The sequence below is a fragment of the Guyanagaster necrorhizus genome (assembly GCF_019112545.1).
Source record: "Guyanagaster necrorhizus MCA 3950 unplaced genomic scaffold BT62scaffold_20, whole genome shotgun sequence".
Classification (NCBI taxonomy): domain Eukaryota; kingdom Fungi; phylum Basidiomycota; class Agaricomycetes; order Agaricales; family Physalacriaceae; genus Guyanagaster; species Guyanagaster necrorhizus.
In genome coordinates, this window is record NW_025064899.1 from 302,577 (window position 1) to 321,431 (window position 18,855).

Genomic DNA, 18,855 nt, shown 5'->3' on the forward strand with positions numbered 1-18,855 from the left:
GGTACTGGAGATCACATTTAACTTTGGCGGCGGCACATGCCTATGGAACCGTCGACCTGCGCAAGAACAGGTACTAAATCGGTGACAAACCTGACAAGACTTCTGTCTCGAACGACTGGATGTCATACTTCCGCCTGAAGTCAGCGTCCGCGTAGTTGGCTTGAAAAACAATACTCACTGATCTCTACAGGATTTCTTGTGTCGCGAGAGAACATCTCTTCTGGTAAATTGAACACTACACAGCTGCAATGATGATGAGCGTCTGTACGACGAAGAATCGTCTAGGTGACTTCGCCTACATCGCATTGGTGACTACGTTCGTTGGTGTCTGTCGAGATGAGATCAATCTACATCACAAGGAGGTGAGATGCCGCTTACGAGAACGAATATGACGCCTCAAATGGGTGGTCTAACGCTCTTTTTTTTTTTTTAGCTGTAATACCCACCTGAAGGAACCTCCTTCGGACTCTTCACGTTTCCGACATGAGCGTTCTCCTCGTACCGGATGCCGATGCCAACCATTCTAATTTCAAAACTGTGCGATTCTACAGCCCGATTTCGCAAGAGCAGTTCTTTACCGGCTTGGGATTATTTCAGTGGGCTTTGGACGAGTGGTTGGTTGCCTTGTTTCAACGGAAGCAGGTAAAAGCAGATGGTCGTAGCCTCAGAGAGAGTGTGAGTGTGGGTGTGGGTGTGTTCTTGAATGCTATTTTAACTCGAAACTTAACACGGGAGAGTCATATATGAACCGGAAGACAAGAATAGGGACATTGGTCATTTTTCACGACCATGCTTACGCAATATTTCCCCACCAGGATTCTGCTATCGGTAATAACTAACACCGGCGGCATAACCCTTCGAGAACCATGAGCACAAACAGACCTCGAGTAAAAAGATCACTGAGCCTGTCACATTCAACTCCGTTCATATGTATCGAATCCTCGATCCCCACCACAAGGTTAATAAATTCTACCCCGATGCTCACAAACCTCAAATCCTCCCATGTCGTCCCGGCCCGAAAATAAGACAAGAAACCAAATGAAGGGACGGAGGATAAGAATAACAAGACGCCAAGAACATACACACGGGAAGGTACCACATTTCCGCTAGGTAGATACGCCGAGGTCGAACTTTGATCGCGAAGACATTGTCCAAACACCGGTCGAGGATGCAGCTTCCTTCGCACCTAGTTCAAAAACCAGAAAAGCAGCTCCGAAAAAGGCTTCTGGCCCTTATTTTCATGCTGTCTGTCATTTGCAGGACCCACTCTTCGCGTTCGCATTTGCACAACGATATCACGATTACATTTTATGCAACACACCTACAGAAACTGATAGACTAATAGCTAACAAGCATAAGTTTAACCATTAAGTAAAGATTGTAATTGTGCAACCAAGGTACTAATGACAACTGCATACGCCCATCAAGCCCTCGATAGTATGATACAAGTTGACCACTGACTAGGACTAGTAGTGTACTAAATAAATTTTTTAAAAAAGAAAGCATAAATCTAAGCATACACTAGAATGACAGTTCAACTCTCATCTTCAAATCTCAGAATCTGCGCATCTTCATCAACGGGAACATTCCTATAGCCTCTCCGTGTACGGAAAGCAGTACCCGCCGACTCGACATGCGAGGCAACCCACTCCCATGCAATCCCCGCCATCCCAACGACAAACCACGGAACAGACGCAAGGGTATCCATAACACCACCCCTGCTCCCGCCGTAATACGGTCCACCATCCCCAGGAAGACGGATTTGTCTGCAACAGAGTAAGCAATAAGACAGTGGAGGAACAAACAACAAACATACCCTCTCGCCATTCCGCTCCGACGGTAGTACCAGTATCCGACAAGCGCGGTGAACATGAACGGAATCAGTATGATGAACCACCAGAAGAGAGGTCCATGTGCTCTGAATCCGGGACATGAATGCCTCGTTCCCCGATCCGGTCTGAGCCCGTCCTCACAGCTCGAGTAAGGAATCTTCCGATAAGCAGTCCTCTCGTACCAAAACTCCTCGTCGTTCTTGCACGAGTCGTCGTCAGGGAGAGGCGTCGTTCCAGGCACCAATACACATTCGTCATTGGTGTTCTTGACATAGTTAAACTCACTATATAGGACATGAGAAGAGTACAAGGAGGAGGAAAGGTATAACTGACCACTCGAAATCAGTCTGCGTGCATGCACAGTTGCTCACCACCTGAGCGCTGGCTTTCGGCTGACTACCCACTACACAGTTCGTATCGCGTACTCGGCGGTGGTACAGTGTCTGACATAAATCATCATCGGCACCTTCAGCAGCAAGAGCAGAATGTTCTTTCCTACCTGACGGCCAAACAAGCATTTCTCCGATCGTTCTTCACTTGGGCTCCAGAGTTCGAAATCATCATGCCCAGGATCCTCGACGCTCAGTTGACCTGAACGTCACATTAATCACAGTCGCTACCACCAAGCAGAAAAACTCACAAGGCGTCCTCGTCAACGCACTGAAATCCAGATGTACCACAACAGACGTCAACGAGCGCGGATACTGCGCCAAGAGAATGAACCTCCGGCTCGTATCGGCAGGAACAGTAACAATGGACGTCACTCTCATCTTATCCTGCGAGAACCGATACTCCCTCCAGTTCTTGCCTTCGTCAGTGCTGAACAGTACATGATCCGTGGGCTCTTCATCGTTCGCCATAATCAGAAGAGACCCAGAGTCTCCAAACTCCCAGAGATGCGCATCCTTGTGCACCTCCTCCCAAGTAAACCCGGCATCTCGACTGAGGAAGGTGTCACTCTGGATATAGGGCGCGAGAGATTCTCCAACGTTGCCGACAGCCATGATCAGTCCTACGATAGAGGGGCTACTGTACGTCGCCCGCGGATCTGTGCGTTCGGTGTATCCATGTACATGAAGAGCGCAGTTCTAGACTAACATGTTAATAATGACAGGGAAGTTACCGAACAGAAGAAGCGAACCGTGGTGTCACACTCGTATTTGTTTCCTTGCGAATCCAACGGCGGAGGCGGGAGTGGTTTCCACGTACTCCCTACAACGAGAACCGTTAGCGATTACACGATCATGCTACGATCACGTACCATCGTTATGGGTAATCCTCGACTGTAGCTCTTTCTTGCCATTGACAGTGGCGTGTTGCGTGTTGGACACCACGTTCACGAGAGCAATTCCATCGAGACCAATTATCTTTTCGAAATCGACGAATCCGCGATCATCACGGTTCACATTTTCCAGGGCGATACCAAAGTATGTTCCGTTAGAGTTGGACTTTAGGATAGTACCCCAATATGGACTTGGCGGCTCGGAAATCGTCATGTGCAAGAAAAGTGACCCAGTCGAAGATTCCAAGACGGTGTAAGCCTAAATCAAACGTTAGCAAAGTGAATGACACAACGCCGTGGTGCACGTACATGGGCCTCCGGGTGCATACTCGGCGGGAACAGGCCAGTGGCAAAGTTGACACCATCAAGCGACACCTGCAGATCTAAGGAACGACGCGCAGGTAACAGCTACATGATGATCAGTCAAAATCATCACAAAACATCGCCTCGAAAGGTTTACCTCAGCTACGACCAAGAACTCTGAAAACTTGGCAAACCCAACAACTTCGTTAAATAGCTTCTTCTTCTTCTTGAAATACTGCTGTCCCTCGACCAATTCCAATGGATTAGTACTCTGGAAAAACCTCTGCGATCCGCCCTTCGTCTGATAGGACTCGCAGATGATCTCCGTCGGATCAGCGTTGAGCTTCGTATCAGTCGCCCAGGCACAGTTGACGACATAACTCTCCACGAATTCCCAGTTGCGTCCGTTATTACGAGTATACTGTGCTTCGGCGTGACAGTCGTCGAAGACGTTCTCGCAGTTCCTGTTCCCGGTCCAGATGAGTTTGTCCGAATCGGGTTGAAAGCGGAGGACCTGGGCGCGGAAGGTATTGGGTGGTGTCGGTGCGTTGAGAGCGTTCCAGGAGCGCCCGGTATCGGTGGTAGTGTAGTACCTGGTACCGCTCGTAATAAGGTAGGCGCGATCTGCGCTATAAGGATGGAGGTAGAACGCCAAGAATGACTCCTCGGGATATAGCTGATTCCACGTGTAGCCTTCGTTGCTTGATTGCCAGATTGTGTTGTCTTCCAACCTAACAATAATTGTCTGTAGAAGCAAACGAACAACTGAGACCCGCCAACGGACAGTACATGAAGTATACATACTGTGGAGTCTTTGAAGTACGAGTGCTGGACGATAGCTGCAGGGAATTCAAACTACAGATTCATGAGTAAAGATCAAAGCGGCAGCGCAAAAGGAGACAGACTGTCTGATGGATAACTTCACCCTCCTGAGGTTGAGCTACGCCACATTACACTCAGCGATACCCAGAAAACTAGCCAATGTCCACCTACCAGAAGAACACGGTTTATCGATCAGCGCATCCTTCGTGCTGCCCGTACACGTATTTCCAGGAATCTTCCTCCACCCGGACGAGCCCTTATACGTCATGCTTGGTTTGGGACAAGTACCAGCTGCAATAGGTTCAGGACCAGTCGGCACACACTGATCGCCATTGCGAACAAAATTGAAGTCGCTGAACCAGATATCAATCGGACCAGTCGACGGATAGCAAGGAAGGTGATACATACCATTCATAATCCGCATCCACACAAGCGCAGTTCTCCTCATGCTCGACGGGGTCGGTAAACTTTTCCCCAACATAACAGTCTGCGCCCATCTTTCTACGCCTGTACCATTGCTGTGACCAGATATCAATTGACGATGACCCCTGGAAGGATACGAGATAATCTTACCTTGTGTCCCATCAAACACTCACTCTGAGCAGGCCTCGCATACCACTCCTCGAAGTCACCAGACTCGCACTTCCTCGAGCGCGTATCTGCAAAGTCAAGGAAGAGAACCACGAATCGTCCAATACTCTGACTCTGGTCCTTCCTTGCGACCTGACCCACAAGAAGGAACTTTTGCGAGGTCGAATCCGAAACGGTCGTCAGCGCGCGTGCTCGAAGGCGGACACCAAAATTGTACTCCTTCCTGTTAGGGTTATATGAGCACAGGGTAGTGACAAACGATAAGGTACTAACCAAGTCTGTCCGAAATCAGTGGAGTAGGAGACCGAATCTATTCCATCTTCGTCGTTTACGGCAACGATTACGCTTCCGGAATCACCGAACTCGTATTTGTTAGCGTCGTGACGGACCATCTTCCAGGTCACGCCAGCGTCCGTGCTGAGGAACGTGTCACAGTCCTCGTAGTCTCTCAACGTCTCTCCGATGCTTCCAACTCCCATCATGAGCCCTGGAGCGGGAGAGGAGAAGATGCGACCAAAGTTGTGAGGGGTGGTGACAGAGTGCAGATGAAGTGAACAGCTGCTGGTATCATCCGGATTGCAGTTAACGCTTTGGCCCTCGACGTTGGTAGATGGAGCTCGAACGGGGGCCCACGACCGACCATCGTCAAACGTGATAAGCGTCTTGAGCAGCTTCTTTGCACCGCTACCCTCCACGAGGTTTGCATTCGCGACAACGTTCGCGAGACCAACACCTTCAACACCGTACAGCCGCTCGTAGTCGACGAATCCTGCCTCATTCCGGTTGGTATCCTTCAAACTCTCCACAAAGAACGTCCCGTTCGAGTTGCTCACGAAGAGTGTCCCGATCTTTCCTTGATCCTGTAGTACCACATCAATCGCCAATGAATGCGTTGTAGACTCGACGATTGTATATGCATTTTCCCTAAGCTGCGCGGATGACGCATGCGGGAACTGTGCTTTTGCCCACGTCTTTGTATCCACAGTGACGTACAGCAGCATGTCTCCGTTGCTTCCGGAAGACAGGTCCTTGAGTGCCACGACAGCAAACTTGGATACGATGGCAAATGCAATGACGCCCTTTGCGTTGTTGCCGATGCCCATTTGCTCTACACGAATGTCCCCATTGAAAAAGTCAGTACTTGAGAACAGTTTACTGGAGGACAGAGTGTGGGCGCCACTAAGGGATGAAGAGTCGAATGCTACGCAGTAGATAAGGTCCGGAGGGCCCTCGTGCTTGAAATCAGCGGTGCTGTGGGCGAACTGACATCGGGAAGTCTCGATAAGTAAGAGCTTGGATTCGTCACTGAATGCTTCTTTTGTATAATATGTCTGCATACGAAGTAAGTAAAGGCGAAAACAAGGTAAAAAAAACACGCACCTCATCGTGACAAACGTTCCCCCACCCGATCCTTTCGCAGGACGTCCCTTGGTACAGAATATATCCGTATTTCCTGGGGTCTGAATGGAAAGAAAGCGGCTTCGAGACAAGGGCTGGCGGAATGGGCATGTCGAAGGCGCGCCATGTCTTGCCTCTGTCTTCCGTACGGTAATGCCGTGTCCCCCGAGTCAATACGAAGGCCTTGACGAAACGTTAGCGAGTTTTCTTCTTCGTTACCGAAGCAGCAGAGAAATCGTACTCACATATTGGTTGTCAAAAGGATGCTCGATAACCATCGTCGCCTCTCCCTTCGGTATGTCGGCCGCTATATTCCATGATTTGCCCTCGTCCTGCGTAACGTAAACGTTTCCATCCACAGGGTCAAAATATATTGCCGTCTGCACAAAATAACGCCCGTCATCAGTCACCTTCCTCGCACCGCGAGAGCGCCTACATACCTCGGTATCATCGAAGAAAAATAGTCGTCCTGGGAGGTTTTGGAAAGAGGTTATCGAGTGGGTAGGGTCGGCAGCCAGCACAGAGAGGGCAAGCAGCCCGAATAAGGAGAGAAAAAGGTATGCGACCCGTTGTCGCAAAATCATCGTGGTGGATGGGAAAGGTTGATTGGAAAAGGCAGGAGATGCTGCGCTGCGTAACACGCAGGCAAATTGGGTCACGTGAACGGGACCCGGCGCCATACACAGCCACACGGCGCTTTTTATAGACTTCTGGTCCGATGGTAGCGACATTGTACCGCTCAAACTTCAGAACCCTTGAGCCCCCTCATGCAAACTGTAGCCCTCTTTGAACTTGTTCCGCTCTGAATGAATCGGTACGTTTCCGACTCTACTCACTCCACCGGCAGGTTTAAATTTACTATCGAGACAATGTAACGGTTGGGCTCGAAGACTGTCAGATTGCAAAACGATGACACGTCAATAGGCCTGTGTTTCATGGACATCACCTGATCTAGTTCATCCGTCTTTCAAACGTGTTGGTTGCCCCGGAATAAGTTCCGCATTGATATTGATGGATAATCCCTTGAAGATTATCCCTCCGCGGCACGAAACAAATTCGTCCGCCTCATATCGGCGATAACAATGCCCCCTAGTGTTCCACTGACCCCTCCACTACTTACTCCCAGGCTGATATAACCCACCGCTTTCTTGGAATAGCGCCCATCGGTCATATCAAGATGCTATCATGACGCAATCTTCTATGAATATGATACAGGACTAGCTGCCGCGCTCCCAAATAAAGCGCTGACAATGTCAATAACATCATCTTGGTATGGCTTCGAGTCCGATACGCCGGGTGCTGTAGCACGATAGATTTTGCCTGAACGCCGCTACGCAGCGTTCTGTCGACATCAAATACGGGAATGGCAGGACCAATAACCCACCCAAAGATCTCGATTTTCAAAAAGGCTTCGGTTAGATCTCTCCCATAGTAAACGGCGATCTAAGTCGTACTAAGCTTGGTCTAGTGGCCGACTAGTTCAGTTGGTTATATGGCCCATGGAGTTCGATCACAACGTTCGCCATGTAGGATACGGTTACCAAGTTTCTCCTTTTACCCATGGATTGACGAATGTCACGTGCCGCCGCTCCTTGTCCCAATACTGGGCAATCATTATTAATCTTCTAAAGAGTGAACGTTATGCGCTGGGAGGAATACAGAGCATGACACCATTGAGTAATAATAGTACGTGGTCAGAGTCACATTTTTTGTCAATTCTGTCGCAAAAATCTGAACGTCCTCCCCAGGCTTCATACTCCAAATCTCCATAACAGTCTTCCCCGCCCTCCGACACATAACCGCAAGCGTCTCCCTATCCCTCCCGTACGCCACCTTCCACACACTCTCACTCGCCTCAGTCAGATCTCTCACATGGATCCCCATATCAGTCTCAAACAACTTCGCCCGCTCGTCATTCCCGCCCATCACGAGCCACCGTCTATCGAACTACAAACTCGTCACGCTCGAATCGTGCGCAGAGATACGGTGCAGCACACTGTATGACGATAGTGAGAATGTGATCACTCGCCCACTAACTGCAATCGGTCGATTCTGCGGCATCGATGCACCGTATCGTCGACGTATGTCCATACAAGACGTATATGCAGTATCCGGACCCGTATAACCTTGTCGCAGCCGCCGCTGACGACGAGAGAGTTTGGCTGGCCCCATCCTTCAGACGCACCACAAACCCCGAAATGGGGGTTCTTAGTGTCGTCGTCGTCGTCGCTATCCTCCTTGTCGATTTCGCCCTCTAAACCGAGGGCAACTCGCAGCGAATGAGGAATATTCCACTCCTCGCCATCCTCCTCCATCCCCAGGCTCTCTTCCCTCTTTCTCCTTCTCCCTCCGCAACTGACCAAGTGCACCCCCCAAATGTCGGATTCGTGGCCCACAAGAGTTCGAGCCAAAACACCCGTCCAAGTACTGAACACATGTATTCGCGAATTTGCGAGTCCGACCACCACCCAATCATCATCCAAGGCGATGGAGGTGATAACGCCGTTCGTTGGATTGACTACCGGCACACGGTGGGCACGAAGCAGGCGGCCGCCATAGCGCCAGTTCATCACTAGATGATTATGAGCTGTGCAGTGAATGAGAGGGGAAGACGAACTCACTGGTCGAGTACGAGTACTTGAAATGGGATTTGTAGGAAAAGAGCAACGTGCTGAAACGATGTCTCTGCTTTTTCCTTCCCTGCCCCCATATATCATCATCGTCATCCCCATCATCCAGAAAAGCTCTCTGCACGGGGGACCCAAACTCCCAAAGCCTACACATCCTCCTCCACACAGCCTCATCCTCCACGAGCTTCCCCCAATGTCGGCTGAGTTGTGACGCCCTTCCTAGCGTCTTCGGGTCGTCCACCAAGCTCAAAATGTTTAGCGCCATCTCTAGTGTGAATAGGGGGCCTAGAAGTCGTCGTGAGTGCCCTGACGACCTATCATGACCATCTTATAATGGCTGTGCGTGATTCAAGCATTCAATACGATACGCACTCAGTAGCCATGGGTACCATGGAGGCAGATCAGATGGTGGAGCAGACGGGACAGAAATACAGTAATGTATTCCCCGTTACTAATGAAAACTCCTGGATATGGGATCAGTATCAGTATCAGTCAAATGACGCTCTTGTCAGTCATCGCCAACATCGTCAGGAGCAAGTAGGTCAAACTCGATGCCAATATATAGCTCAGCAGCCGTCTGAATGTCGTTGACTAGCGGGAGACCCAATTCAAGTCCGAGGGGAAGGGAGCCGGGCGGGATTTACCAGGTCACCCATGGAACACTTTAGACTCCCAGAAAGATTTTGGTTACCGATTACATATAGGAGGATCCAGACAGGATATACATTTCTGTTCTTGGCGATGAATGTGAGCAATCAGCGTGAGATAGAGATTGGCTCACAAATACTTCTTCCTGACACGGACAGCCCTTCGCTGCGCATATCCATTAGGCACTTTCTGAACTTTTCCGACAGAAATATGCAAGACAATTCAACAGCACTAAGCTTGCAGCTACCCAGATCGGTCCCTGCCCTCCATCCCGACTTCACCATAGTGATACCGGCCTCTGAAGTCTCGCATATTATTTTAACCCAAGCGTTAATTTTAAAGGTTTCCAGCCGTGACAATATTGGGAGGCTACCTCTGCCATAGGATAACGCATTGAAAAGGGGAACAATGAACCGCTCGCCCTCATAGGAAGCCCTGTTAATGTCATTGACAATATGCAGTTCAGCGACCCCTGGAATGTCGTCCAGCAAACCATATATCTGTGGTCGAAGAGTTGTGAGATTGAGCACAACGGTCCGCAGGGACTGAAGCCCATTAGAACGTGTGATAAGTCGACGCAGTGCCGGGTAGGATTCATCATGCTCCAGACCATCGCAATGAGGAAATTGCAAAAATGTTTTCCATTCCAGCTTCTTTAATGCGGGGAGTGTGATTCTGTTGAAAAGTCCTGCATCTGAAATACAAAGATCGAGGACTCTCAGCCGCGAAAGGATGAGCGGGGTATCAGGAGTGGTGTCCCACTCCGTCTCGTAGCGCACAGGGAATGGTGACTTGGACCAGTGAAACTCCTCCAGACCGCTAGCATTCTGGAACACAGAATAAAGGTCTTCGGGCGGTACATCATGGAAATCTGATCCCACAAATGATAAACTTGTGAACTGAGGAAGTGGTAGGTATCTAGGAAGACCCAGATTCTCTAATGTGACATCGCGAAGCCGAGGCGCAATTTCTAATCCAGAGAAAACACGTCCAGTGTTGGTCAAATAGTGAAGTCGCAGTTTGTTCAATGATGGGAGATTACCGTGTATTTGGGAGAGGGAGAATATGACACTTTCCTCTGCCAAGATCGTTACGTCCTTCCATCGTTGTGAATGCCGAACTATGACAGCTAACACCCGATCTAAGCATTCTCTATCGTCCCGTTCTGTTGATAGTAGAAGAACGAGATAAACGGTCAACAGAGCGGTTGCGGAACGTTTGAGAGCATTCTCCGCCATTTTTACGAGATCCTCAGAGGATTGTTCCGAGAGCTCATCGAGGTTAAGGACCGCGCCGGGAATTCCACGATAGCCTTGATTCCCGGGGTAGTATTGCATTCTGTCGTAGTCCTTGAGCAGCGAAAACGATGACCACAGCTAGGGACAAGATAAAGCTATATCCCGCCATCTCCTGCAAACTTTTGCAATGAGCCATGGTCCCGTATGCTCGTCTAGGATGTCATAGTACGGTGAATCCCATCTGCCTTTCACCAGAAAGATTTCTATTAGGATTTCTGACGGTACACACCGGAGCGGGGAGATGGCAGATCTAAGAGCGGTAGTATATATGCGGAGCTGGTCACATCTCACCACGATATTTGGATCGTCCTGGTCAAGTCCGGATTCGAGGAGAGCGCACTGCGCTTCTGCTTCAACTAGCAAAGACCGAATACCTTTTTCATCGGCATCAGAGGGAGGGTCGTTTGTGATAAAGAGGTGATAGTAGGTTGAAAGGGCGAGGCCGGTATTGATATGAGCCATGAGTCCTGAAGCAACCTGTAAAGTCCCTGGTGCTGTCAATAAGCACTCGTTAAATAACTAGCCACGTAGGATAATGCCCACCCTTCCCTGCGTCATCTTGGGATTCAATTCTTTAGAACTCTGAAGAACTGAGAGTAACCTGGAGTGGTCAAATTTCACGTCATGAACAGTTAGGAAACAAAGTCGATAGTCGCGTACGTCAAGATTCCGTCGCTTACATACGCTTCCAAAAAAGGAGTCCATTGACGTCAACTATCCCTGGACGTCACGTGGTGAAATTGACGTACCGCGCCCCAGTTCAAACACGCCAGTTCCCCGCCCATTGCGTGAGCACGGACCACTCAACGCGTATTAAAATGCGTGATTCTCATCAAGCCAGGGTGGAACAAGTTCTCTGGATTCTTTTACCATATACCATGTCGCTACCATTCAGTGTATCCTACGACTGCAGTACCACCCACCTATGACACAAGACAAGTCGAACTCAAATCTGTCTTGGCCGTCGACGATGGTATCCCGCCATTGTCTCCATTGCTCTTAGCAACCACTTTGCTGTAGAGGACCCAGGAGATCAACAAGTGGAAGATACGCTCAACGCGAACTGGCGATTCCTGATGCCGACAACGGCGAGCACCCTGACTATGTCGTCGTTATCAAGCACGCTCCGTTGGCGATTCAAAGAGGGGCCATCGACAAGTTCTACTCTGTGGTGCCGTCCAACAAATGTCCTCAACGAATGCGAGGTAGGCCCTTGCATGCAGACTCTTCTCTTTCACTTTCTAACTTGCTCTGCAGGATTCCTTCCTTGAACTCGGAGCTCTGAATTCGAGAGCGCCGAGTTCAAGCCGTTCCTATCATTGTCTTCGTCTCACGTACCTCTCGTATGTAGGTTTTGAATGAGCTAACCACTTTTCCTGTACGCGCTCGATTCGTTCCTCAAAGCTTTGGAGGCCAGCACCGACCTGTCTCTCGACACCAAGATTTATGGTGTAACATTAGATTTATTTTTATCATCCGTCCATTCAACTGGCCTCGATCGACCAAAAATATATCTTTTTCGCTTTCTAACCTGTTTCGTAGGATTCTCCATTTGCTTCTCCCGGGATCCTCGACCTCATGGAGCTTCTCGCTAGCATCAAGTACCTCAAGGCCGGGATTAGCGAGTTCAAGATTCCTCATGTCCATCTCAAACACCGTTCCAATGTCGTGATGAGTCACTCGAAAGGAATATCTCATGCTATGTCATTACTTTTTTTAAATCAATATCAACAACAAATTTGAGCTGATTGATCACAGGGGTCTCTTCACACTCGCCGTCTATCCTTTATTCAGTCCTTAATCATACCCATGCAAGGTGATGTAGCAGAACTTGCTGGCCTTGTCACAGGGGCCTGCCGGTATGGTACGCTATCGTATTAGAAGCTTTACTTCTCTCCGTCTAGGAGTCACCATCACTCTCAAAATTGGAACCATCGGTGATCTGATGCAGCCCGATTTTCTTCGCCATGACGATAGTCAGTGAAGCTATTGTGGTGCGCAATCTAGCCCAGAAATTCAGGGAATACGTTTCGTATTTCCAGTGAGAAATATTTTTAAGTGATTGTAACTTGATCGCACATTGTCAACCTTTCGTCATGGGTATGGCAGCAAGGATCACCCTACTAGACACACGTATTGTGGGCAGACACGATAGAGTGCACCGCTCACAAAAGATCAGTTAAGACCATAGATTAAGCGTTTAGAAAACATGGTTAAGAAAAGTAACTCAAGAAATTGTGACATAGGTAACTAGAATTGTCCCGAAGTATCCTGTTCATTTTGCAGTAAACGTCACGCATCGTAGCCCTGGCCAGCGCTCATTTATCTCTCTCATCAACGTTCTGTCCTCCACCCATACCCGCATCACCTCGAACTCCCTCACATTTAGAAAGAGCACTGAAATCGGCGTGATCCTCTCCAAGTTCGAATATACCGAATCTTTCATTGCCACCATTTTGGTAACACCTGGTAAAGTGAGTCCTGAAATAGTTTCCCATTCATATTCGAAGGGGAGCTGCACACAAGACATATTCGGTAATCGTGATATCCAATATAGAACACGATGAATATCTGGTTGCTTAAGTGTGGTGTTCCGGCAAAATTTGTGAGTGCAAACCCATGGATGGCAGCCAAGTATCATGACTGATTTTAGGCTGGGGAGGGACTTTGGACTCATAGAGGTCAGCATATTCACCAAATTTTGGATGCCTATAGTGATAGTATGCAGATGTGGAAGTTTTATGTGAGCAGCATGTAAATACGGATGTGGTGGGTTGACTTTACTATAGAAGAACGTCAAATCTGTTATTGATGTATGATGGGAAAAAAACAAAGATAACTGTTCCGCTGTAAACGAGCATGATCTGAATGCTACTCATTTAAGGTGAGGGAGGTGTTGCACAATGAAACCACCCTCTTCTTTATAACTATGTTCTAGTGCCAATGATTCAAGGGGTGATGCATGGGCTGAGCAGATGAGCCAGTCCATGAAGAATGCAGGTCCATGAGAGATGTTCATGGAAGTCAGAGTGGTGAATAGTGGTGGGTTGAATAGTGGTGGGTTGATTGAGGTGGAACATCCTCAGCTAATGCCGTTCCTGAAGGACACACATTGTAACCTGACAAGCCTTGCACAGAATGTGTGAAAGTATCCTGCACAGTGCTCAGAACCCATGCTACTCCATGTAAGTGGGAAGTAAATGTGCAGGCTAGGATGTAGTTTTTGGGGGATATTCCTCTGGTATCATAGGAATTTGTCAAGGTCTGCCATGAAGTGTGAGGTGAACTTCAGGGTTATTGATGGGATGTATGGTTTTTGTAGGAAAGCTGAAGGTAGCATAGGCTAGAGAAGTCACTAGAAGCACTGGAGCAAAACCACCCCAATGTGCTGTACTTGTTCAGGATTTCATGCCATGGACCAAGCAATTGATGGCTTGCTACAGCATTCAGTCTTCAAGAAAGGCATGTGAGAGCTACCAAGTCCCTCTTCCTGATGTGGTCAAATATCATGTATAGGAGTTCATTGGGGAGTGTTGTCAATGTCAATGCTGCCTCAAGCTCTTGGTTCATTTGCCTTGTTTGAGTGACCATGCTATGTCAAATATTTGAATAGATATGATTTGGAAACAAGTGCTTAAGTACTCACAATGAGGATGCTGATGAGAGGAGACTCTCAGAGTGATGATGGTTTGGTACAGTGAGGCCTCCTAACTCTTGTGAGATGACTGTCTGAAAGATAAAACATTTAACTGATTTGAAACAGCTTTTTTCATGCAGGTCTAAGTTTGGCTCAGTAAGCCACCCTTGGAAGTCTGATCCAACCTTTGTCAAAGGATTGTACCTGAAATCATCTACTCAACTGTCATGTTGTGGTGCTAGTGGCTAGGCCTCCATCTCCCCTGAGGCAGTGGTTATATTATCTATCTGTAAATCCTGAATAATATTGAGTACACTGACAACTTGGAATCTATCTCTGAAGCTGATGGAAACACATGAGCATATTTGGTTTGCCATTATTATTGAACCTTTGTGGCTTTGCACATTTTTCTGTTATATGTTTGAGCATGTGCAAAGCCAGGCATTCTGAGTAATCACCTTTTGATGAGGCTGGCTTAACAAATATGGATGCAGCAGCCCTTTGATGACTTATTTTTCCATGCAAAGTGAATATTTGGATGTAATTGAACATTAAGTGATAACCTTTCAAAAATATTGAGATCTGGTTTTGTTATCTTGGAGCAAGATTTGCTGTGAAGGGAGAATAATCTCCCTGTACTGAGGCTTTGTCAGTCCTATCTTCAATATTCACTAAGCATGTGGAAAGACATCTAGAGAAAAAGAAATGCACATGGAGTATGATGACCATCTCAGAACCATCCATCCCACTGGCTGATGGACTTGAAAGGTCATCAGAAAGAGGCTTGTATGTTGAGATGTTGGGGGGCAGAGTGATTTTCTCATAAACAAAAATAAATTGGCATAGTCATTGTGTTTTGTGGTCAGGATACATGAGAGTTAGTAATGTTGAGATTTGGACTGTATCCAGAGTATGTGCTTGTAAGATCTTTAGTCTTTGGATTACAAACTCTTGAGGAGTTTCCTCATTGACTTCTCATATTTATACTAGACTACTCCTTTTCTGGTAGTTTCTACCTAATTCCTCTAATTTCCCTCGGATTCTTTCCTTACTTAGCATGCTGGATGGCTGGATGGCTTGAATTCTCTCACAGATTCCAACAAGTAAAGCTATGGTGTGCATTTGGCTGCACAGTTGAAGATATGTGATCAAGAAGTTGAGAAATTCTGTTGAAAAGTCATCTGAGACAAGAAGGGGAGAATGTTACGATTTTTACTACTTTTCTCACTTTAAACCCCTATCTGTGCTTAGTCACAGCGCTAAGACAAGCGTTTAGGATCGTGGGGATCTAGTCAGCACCACTAGCCATATCCGCCATTGTCTTTCGACAAAGGGACAGTGCTCGACAACACACAACGAACCTTTTATGTATGGTAGTAATGCTCTAGGACAATGGGCACAAAGGACACAGCAACACACAATAAGTAGTTGTATATATTTAGACATTATCCAGTAGTATTTAAGGAGGTCAGCTCTCGCTGGTAATCCCCAGCTTCAAGCTAAAGTTTATCTATACCACTTTCACTCTCGAGCCTACTTGTCTTAAAAAGCCTTGACAGCACTTCCATTGATATCCGTGGACTTGATCGTTATACCCAAATACGAGGTAGCGATCATTTATCACATGTTATTAGTCACGTGCAACTGAGGTCAAACAATTAGCTCGAAGCTTCTCCTTCCCTTTCTCAAGCCCAATTGTGCTGAGAAACTGAATGCCTCCAGTGACAACCGCAGACCTGAATCATGACTTCTTCGAGCTTATCACTTCCATCATCGGAACTTTACTCGGACTTCTAGCCATCATCACCCTTTGCCGAGGACGACAATCAGTAGCAGCTTGGATAGTCAGGCACTATCAAGCATTCCAGCATATCCAACAAATTCTATGCAATGTAACCCCCGACCTTCCTTTCCATGACATCCCCCCCTCCACCAGAATGTCCTTCTTCCCACAAGGGGGACCCATACCAGAAACCAGGAATAACGACTCGGATTCGAGGAGCCTTCATGAGGAAGAAGGACCTCAACATCTCTGACGAGACAGCCGAAACCACCACCCTGCTCTCACAGGGTTCCAGAACCCATGGACGATGAACATCGTTCAGGAGCCTGCAGAGGTCTCCAACTACGTCACTCCAGCAACCTCCCCTGAGCATCCTGCCTCCCCAATTCCCTCAGGGATTGGAAACCGTGCTCGGGACTCCCTTGATGCCACTCGGATGGCTACGAGACCCCATGAAAGTCCCGACTCCCCCCAGAACCCCCCCGAGACCCCCACCGAGCCTGACTCTGGCTCCAGCCCATCCGTCAGCAGGCTGGGGATCGACGACCCGCATGGAAGGACCATCCACCCCGACTATGCAAATGCAGAGATTGCCATCTCTGCAGCAGGAGATCCCTTCCGACATCTCCACATGGGGAGCGAGCCTGAGGTCGGAACCGCCAGTGAAAGGGGAAGAGCTGGACGGGACAGAATTATACACCGAATATTCCCAGACTGGGATCTTACCGTTCCCTTCGATTATGACCAGGCAGTACAGCAGCAGCAGCAGAACCAGAACTGAGAAGAAGAAATTAGGCAAACTCAGGAAGAGCTCGCCGACTATGTACGGAAAGAAGCCCGAGAGCAGTACAAGGCGGCAGAATACGACAGGCAAGGAAGGGCACGAAGAAGAAGAGAAGAGATCGAAAGAATGGGGTCAGCCTCCCCTAGGGAGTATGAGCTCCGTACCAATTCAGGATCTCCCTTCAGGGAGCCTGACTCAGAGGACGACCCATGGACAGGACCTGCCAGTGTCGTCAGCTGGAACGAAGCCATCCGACAAGGAAGGGCAGAAGAGCCTCGAACCGTCGACCTCGAATACCCTGCCCGTACTGACACCATCTCCTCAGATGCCGACTCTGTCCTCGGGGCCTACGGGCTCCGAGTACCCGACAATGCCCACGTCCCCGACAGGGCTCTCCAGCGATTCCTGGGCAGCAGGGTCGCTCGGCAGTTTCTTAATCCCGAGTTCCAACGACACTTCAGCCTCTATAGCCGAGAACTGGAGGAGACGAGAGCACACGGAGGGACGCGCTATAGTCGACTCAGGAGCCCTCCCATCGCCCGAACAAGTGACCGAGGGGATGCCGGACCCAGCACTCAAATTAATGGAAGGGTCCTCGACGACCCTTCGACCAGTCGTACCGTCCATCTACGACCAGCCCGCCCGTTTCCTCCTCGAGGAAGGGGACAGTGGGGACAAGGGCGACGAGGAGGACAACGACAGTGACGACCCATATCGACAATGACTGGAATGAGCAGGGGAGGACACAGACGAAGAGGCCTTGAAAGAAGAGATAGGAAGAGCAAGGGACAGGGAGTATCAGGAGCTGTACGAGCAGGAGAGAAACTTTTTATGGCAGGATGCGCACTGGCAAGCGACATCATTAGGACTGGAATATCGGTATGCAGGAGATACTGAAAAAAGACGTATTCTACAGTATGCGGTGACAGAGTATGCATGGAAAGAGTATGGCCGGCGGCATCCAGAAGACCCGCTCATGCCGATACCCCCATATCACTCCCCTCACGAGCCAGAGATGCCGGCACCAATGCCGCGTACCCCCCCCTGTACCACCGAAACGAGCCACCTATATCGCACCCTCGATCCGAAGCCAGGCCGACATTAATCCGTCAATCTGAAGCACGGCTTCACGGCTTGTCCAAACCAGAAACCGGCCGGCATGGCAATCTGCCAAGGTTCAAAACCCCTGGACTGGCAGGGGAAGTCGACTTCTTAGAGGGCAACCACCTCCGGATCAGGCAGAAACAAGTGGGAAGGACCCTGTTCGGGACGACCCCGAAGCGGTCCACCTCGGATTCACAGTACAGAACAGGGTCATCGTCCGAATAGTCACCCTGAAGGGAAGCCCAGTCACCGACAACAATTCGCTACACTCCTTCCCTGGACCACCGGCCGAATGGCATCAACCACCATTTGACGGCTGGCCCAACCCGATGGGCCTGCTACCGCATAATGCTAACATTCTACAATGTCACCCCGACCTTCTCCGAAAACCTCGCCCCTTTAAAGAGGCCTCTGATGACATCGACCGATTCCTGGTTGACTGCGAACAGTATTTCGAAGTCTACATAGGGTATATCAGGACTGACATGAACAAAGTCGCATTCGCCACCTCGTACCTGGAAGACAAGGCCAAAACGTGGTGGATCCTAATTTTCCCTAACTTTCGATCCTCCACCAGGGAGCACTATCGTTATCCCTCATGGCCGGTATTCAAGCGGATGCTCAACGACAAATTCATTGACCCGGCGGTCCAGGAAGTACATAAACAAAAGATCAAGGAATACAAGATGGGGGACAAGGCAGCCACCGATTACTTCAACGAGTTGGAACGACTCGCCAAACTC

At 48.9% G+C, this 18,855-nt stretch overlaps 4 protein-coding genes across 4 annotated transcripts; 1 reads left to right on the forward strand and 3 right to left on the reverse strand.

The window, feature by feature from the left end:
- Positions 1–1,362: 1,362 nt before the first annotated feature.
- Positions 1,363–6,845, reverse strand: BT62DRAFT_971678 (vacuolar protein sorting/targeting protein 10). The gene is made up of 18 exons (XM_043189035.1): positions 6,669–6,845; positions 6,474–6,608; positions 6,211–6,411; positions 5,104–6,161; positions 4,813–5,053; positions 4,648–4,757; positions 4,411–4,592; positions 4,323–4,357; positions 4,222–4,272; positions 3,575–4,162; positions 3,424–3,522; positions 3,094–3,373; positions 2,974–3,044; positions 2,473–2,920; positions 2,332–2,423; positions 2,166–2,275; positions 1,817–2,116; positions 1,363–1,766 (listed from the first exon to the last, which is right to left on the reverse strand). Exons 1-18 carry the CDS (start codon positions 6,810–6,812, stop codon positions 1,535–1,537), a joined length of 4,377 nt encoding a protein of 1,458 aa, XP_043037385.1. The 5' UTR covers positions 6,813–6,845; the 3' UTR covers positions 1,363–1,534.
- Positions 6,846–8,124: 1,279 nt separating this feature from the next.
- BT62DRAFT_303598 (uncharacterized protein) lies at positions 8,125–9,354 on the reverse strand. The gene is made up of 2 exons (XM_043180434.1): positions 8,850–9,354; positions 8,125–8,800 (listed from the first exon to the last, which is right to left on the reverse strand). The coding sequence occupies exons 1-2, from the start codon at positions 9,121–9,123 to the stop codon at positions 8,250–8,252; spliced, it is 825 nt and encodes a 274-aa protein (XP_043037386.1). The 5' UTR covers positions 9,124–9,354; the 3' UTR covers positions 8,125–8,249.
- Positions 9,355–11,001, reverse strand: BT62DRAFT_303597 (uncharacterized protein). Its single transcript, XM_043180433.1, has 2 exons — positions 9,640–11,001; positions 9,355–9,587 (listed from the first exon to the last, which is right to left on the reverse strand). Coding segments are annotated over exons 1-2 (1,206 nt in total). The 5' UTR covers positions 10,844–11,001; the 3' UTR covers positions 9,355–9,585.
- A 681-nt stretch (positions 11,002–11,682) lies between these two features.
- On the forward strand, positions 11,683–12,788 carry BT62DRAFT_1078083 (uncharacterized protein; the record flags this gene model as incomplete). Its single annotated transcript, XM_043179356.1, has 6 exons — positions 11,683–11,700; positions 11,740–12,009; positions 12,062–12,151; positions 12,347–12,472; positions 12,563–12,668; positions 12,709–12,788. 6 exons carry the CDS (start codon positions 11,683–11,685, stop codon positions 12,786–12,788), a joined length of 690 nt encoding a protein of 229 aa, XP_043037388.1.
- Between the last annotated feature and the right edge of the window lie 6,067 nt (positions 12,789–18,855).

Coding starts and splice junctions, on each gene's coding strand:
- BT62DRAFT_303597 (XM_043180433.1), bottom strand. CDS start 10,843: ATGCAATACTACCCCGGGAATCAAGGCTATCGTGGAATTCCCGGCGCG.
- BT62DRAFT_303598 (XM_043180434.1), bottom strand. CDS start 9,123: ATGGCGCTAAACATTTTGAGCTTGGTGGACGACCCGAAGACGCTAGGA. Junction 8,801..8,849: donor CAAGTACTCGTACTCGACCA/GTGAGTTCGTCT, acceptor ATAATCATCTAG/TGATGAACTGGCGCTATGGC.
- BT62DRAFT_971678 (XM_043189035.1), bottom strand. CDS start 6,812: ATGATTTTGCGACAACGGGTCGCATACCTTTTTCTCTCCTTATTCGGG. Junction 3,523..3,574: donor AGTTCTTGGTCGTAGCTGAG/GTAAACCTTTCG, acceptor ATCATCATGTAG/CTGTTACCTGCGCGTCGTTC. Junction 2,424..2,472: donor TGCGTTGACGAGGACGCCTT/GTGAGTTTTTCT, acceptor TGTGACGTTCAG/GTCAACTGAGCGTCGAGGAT.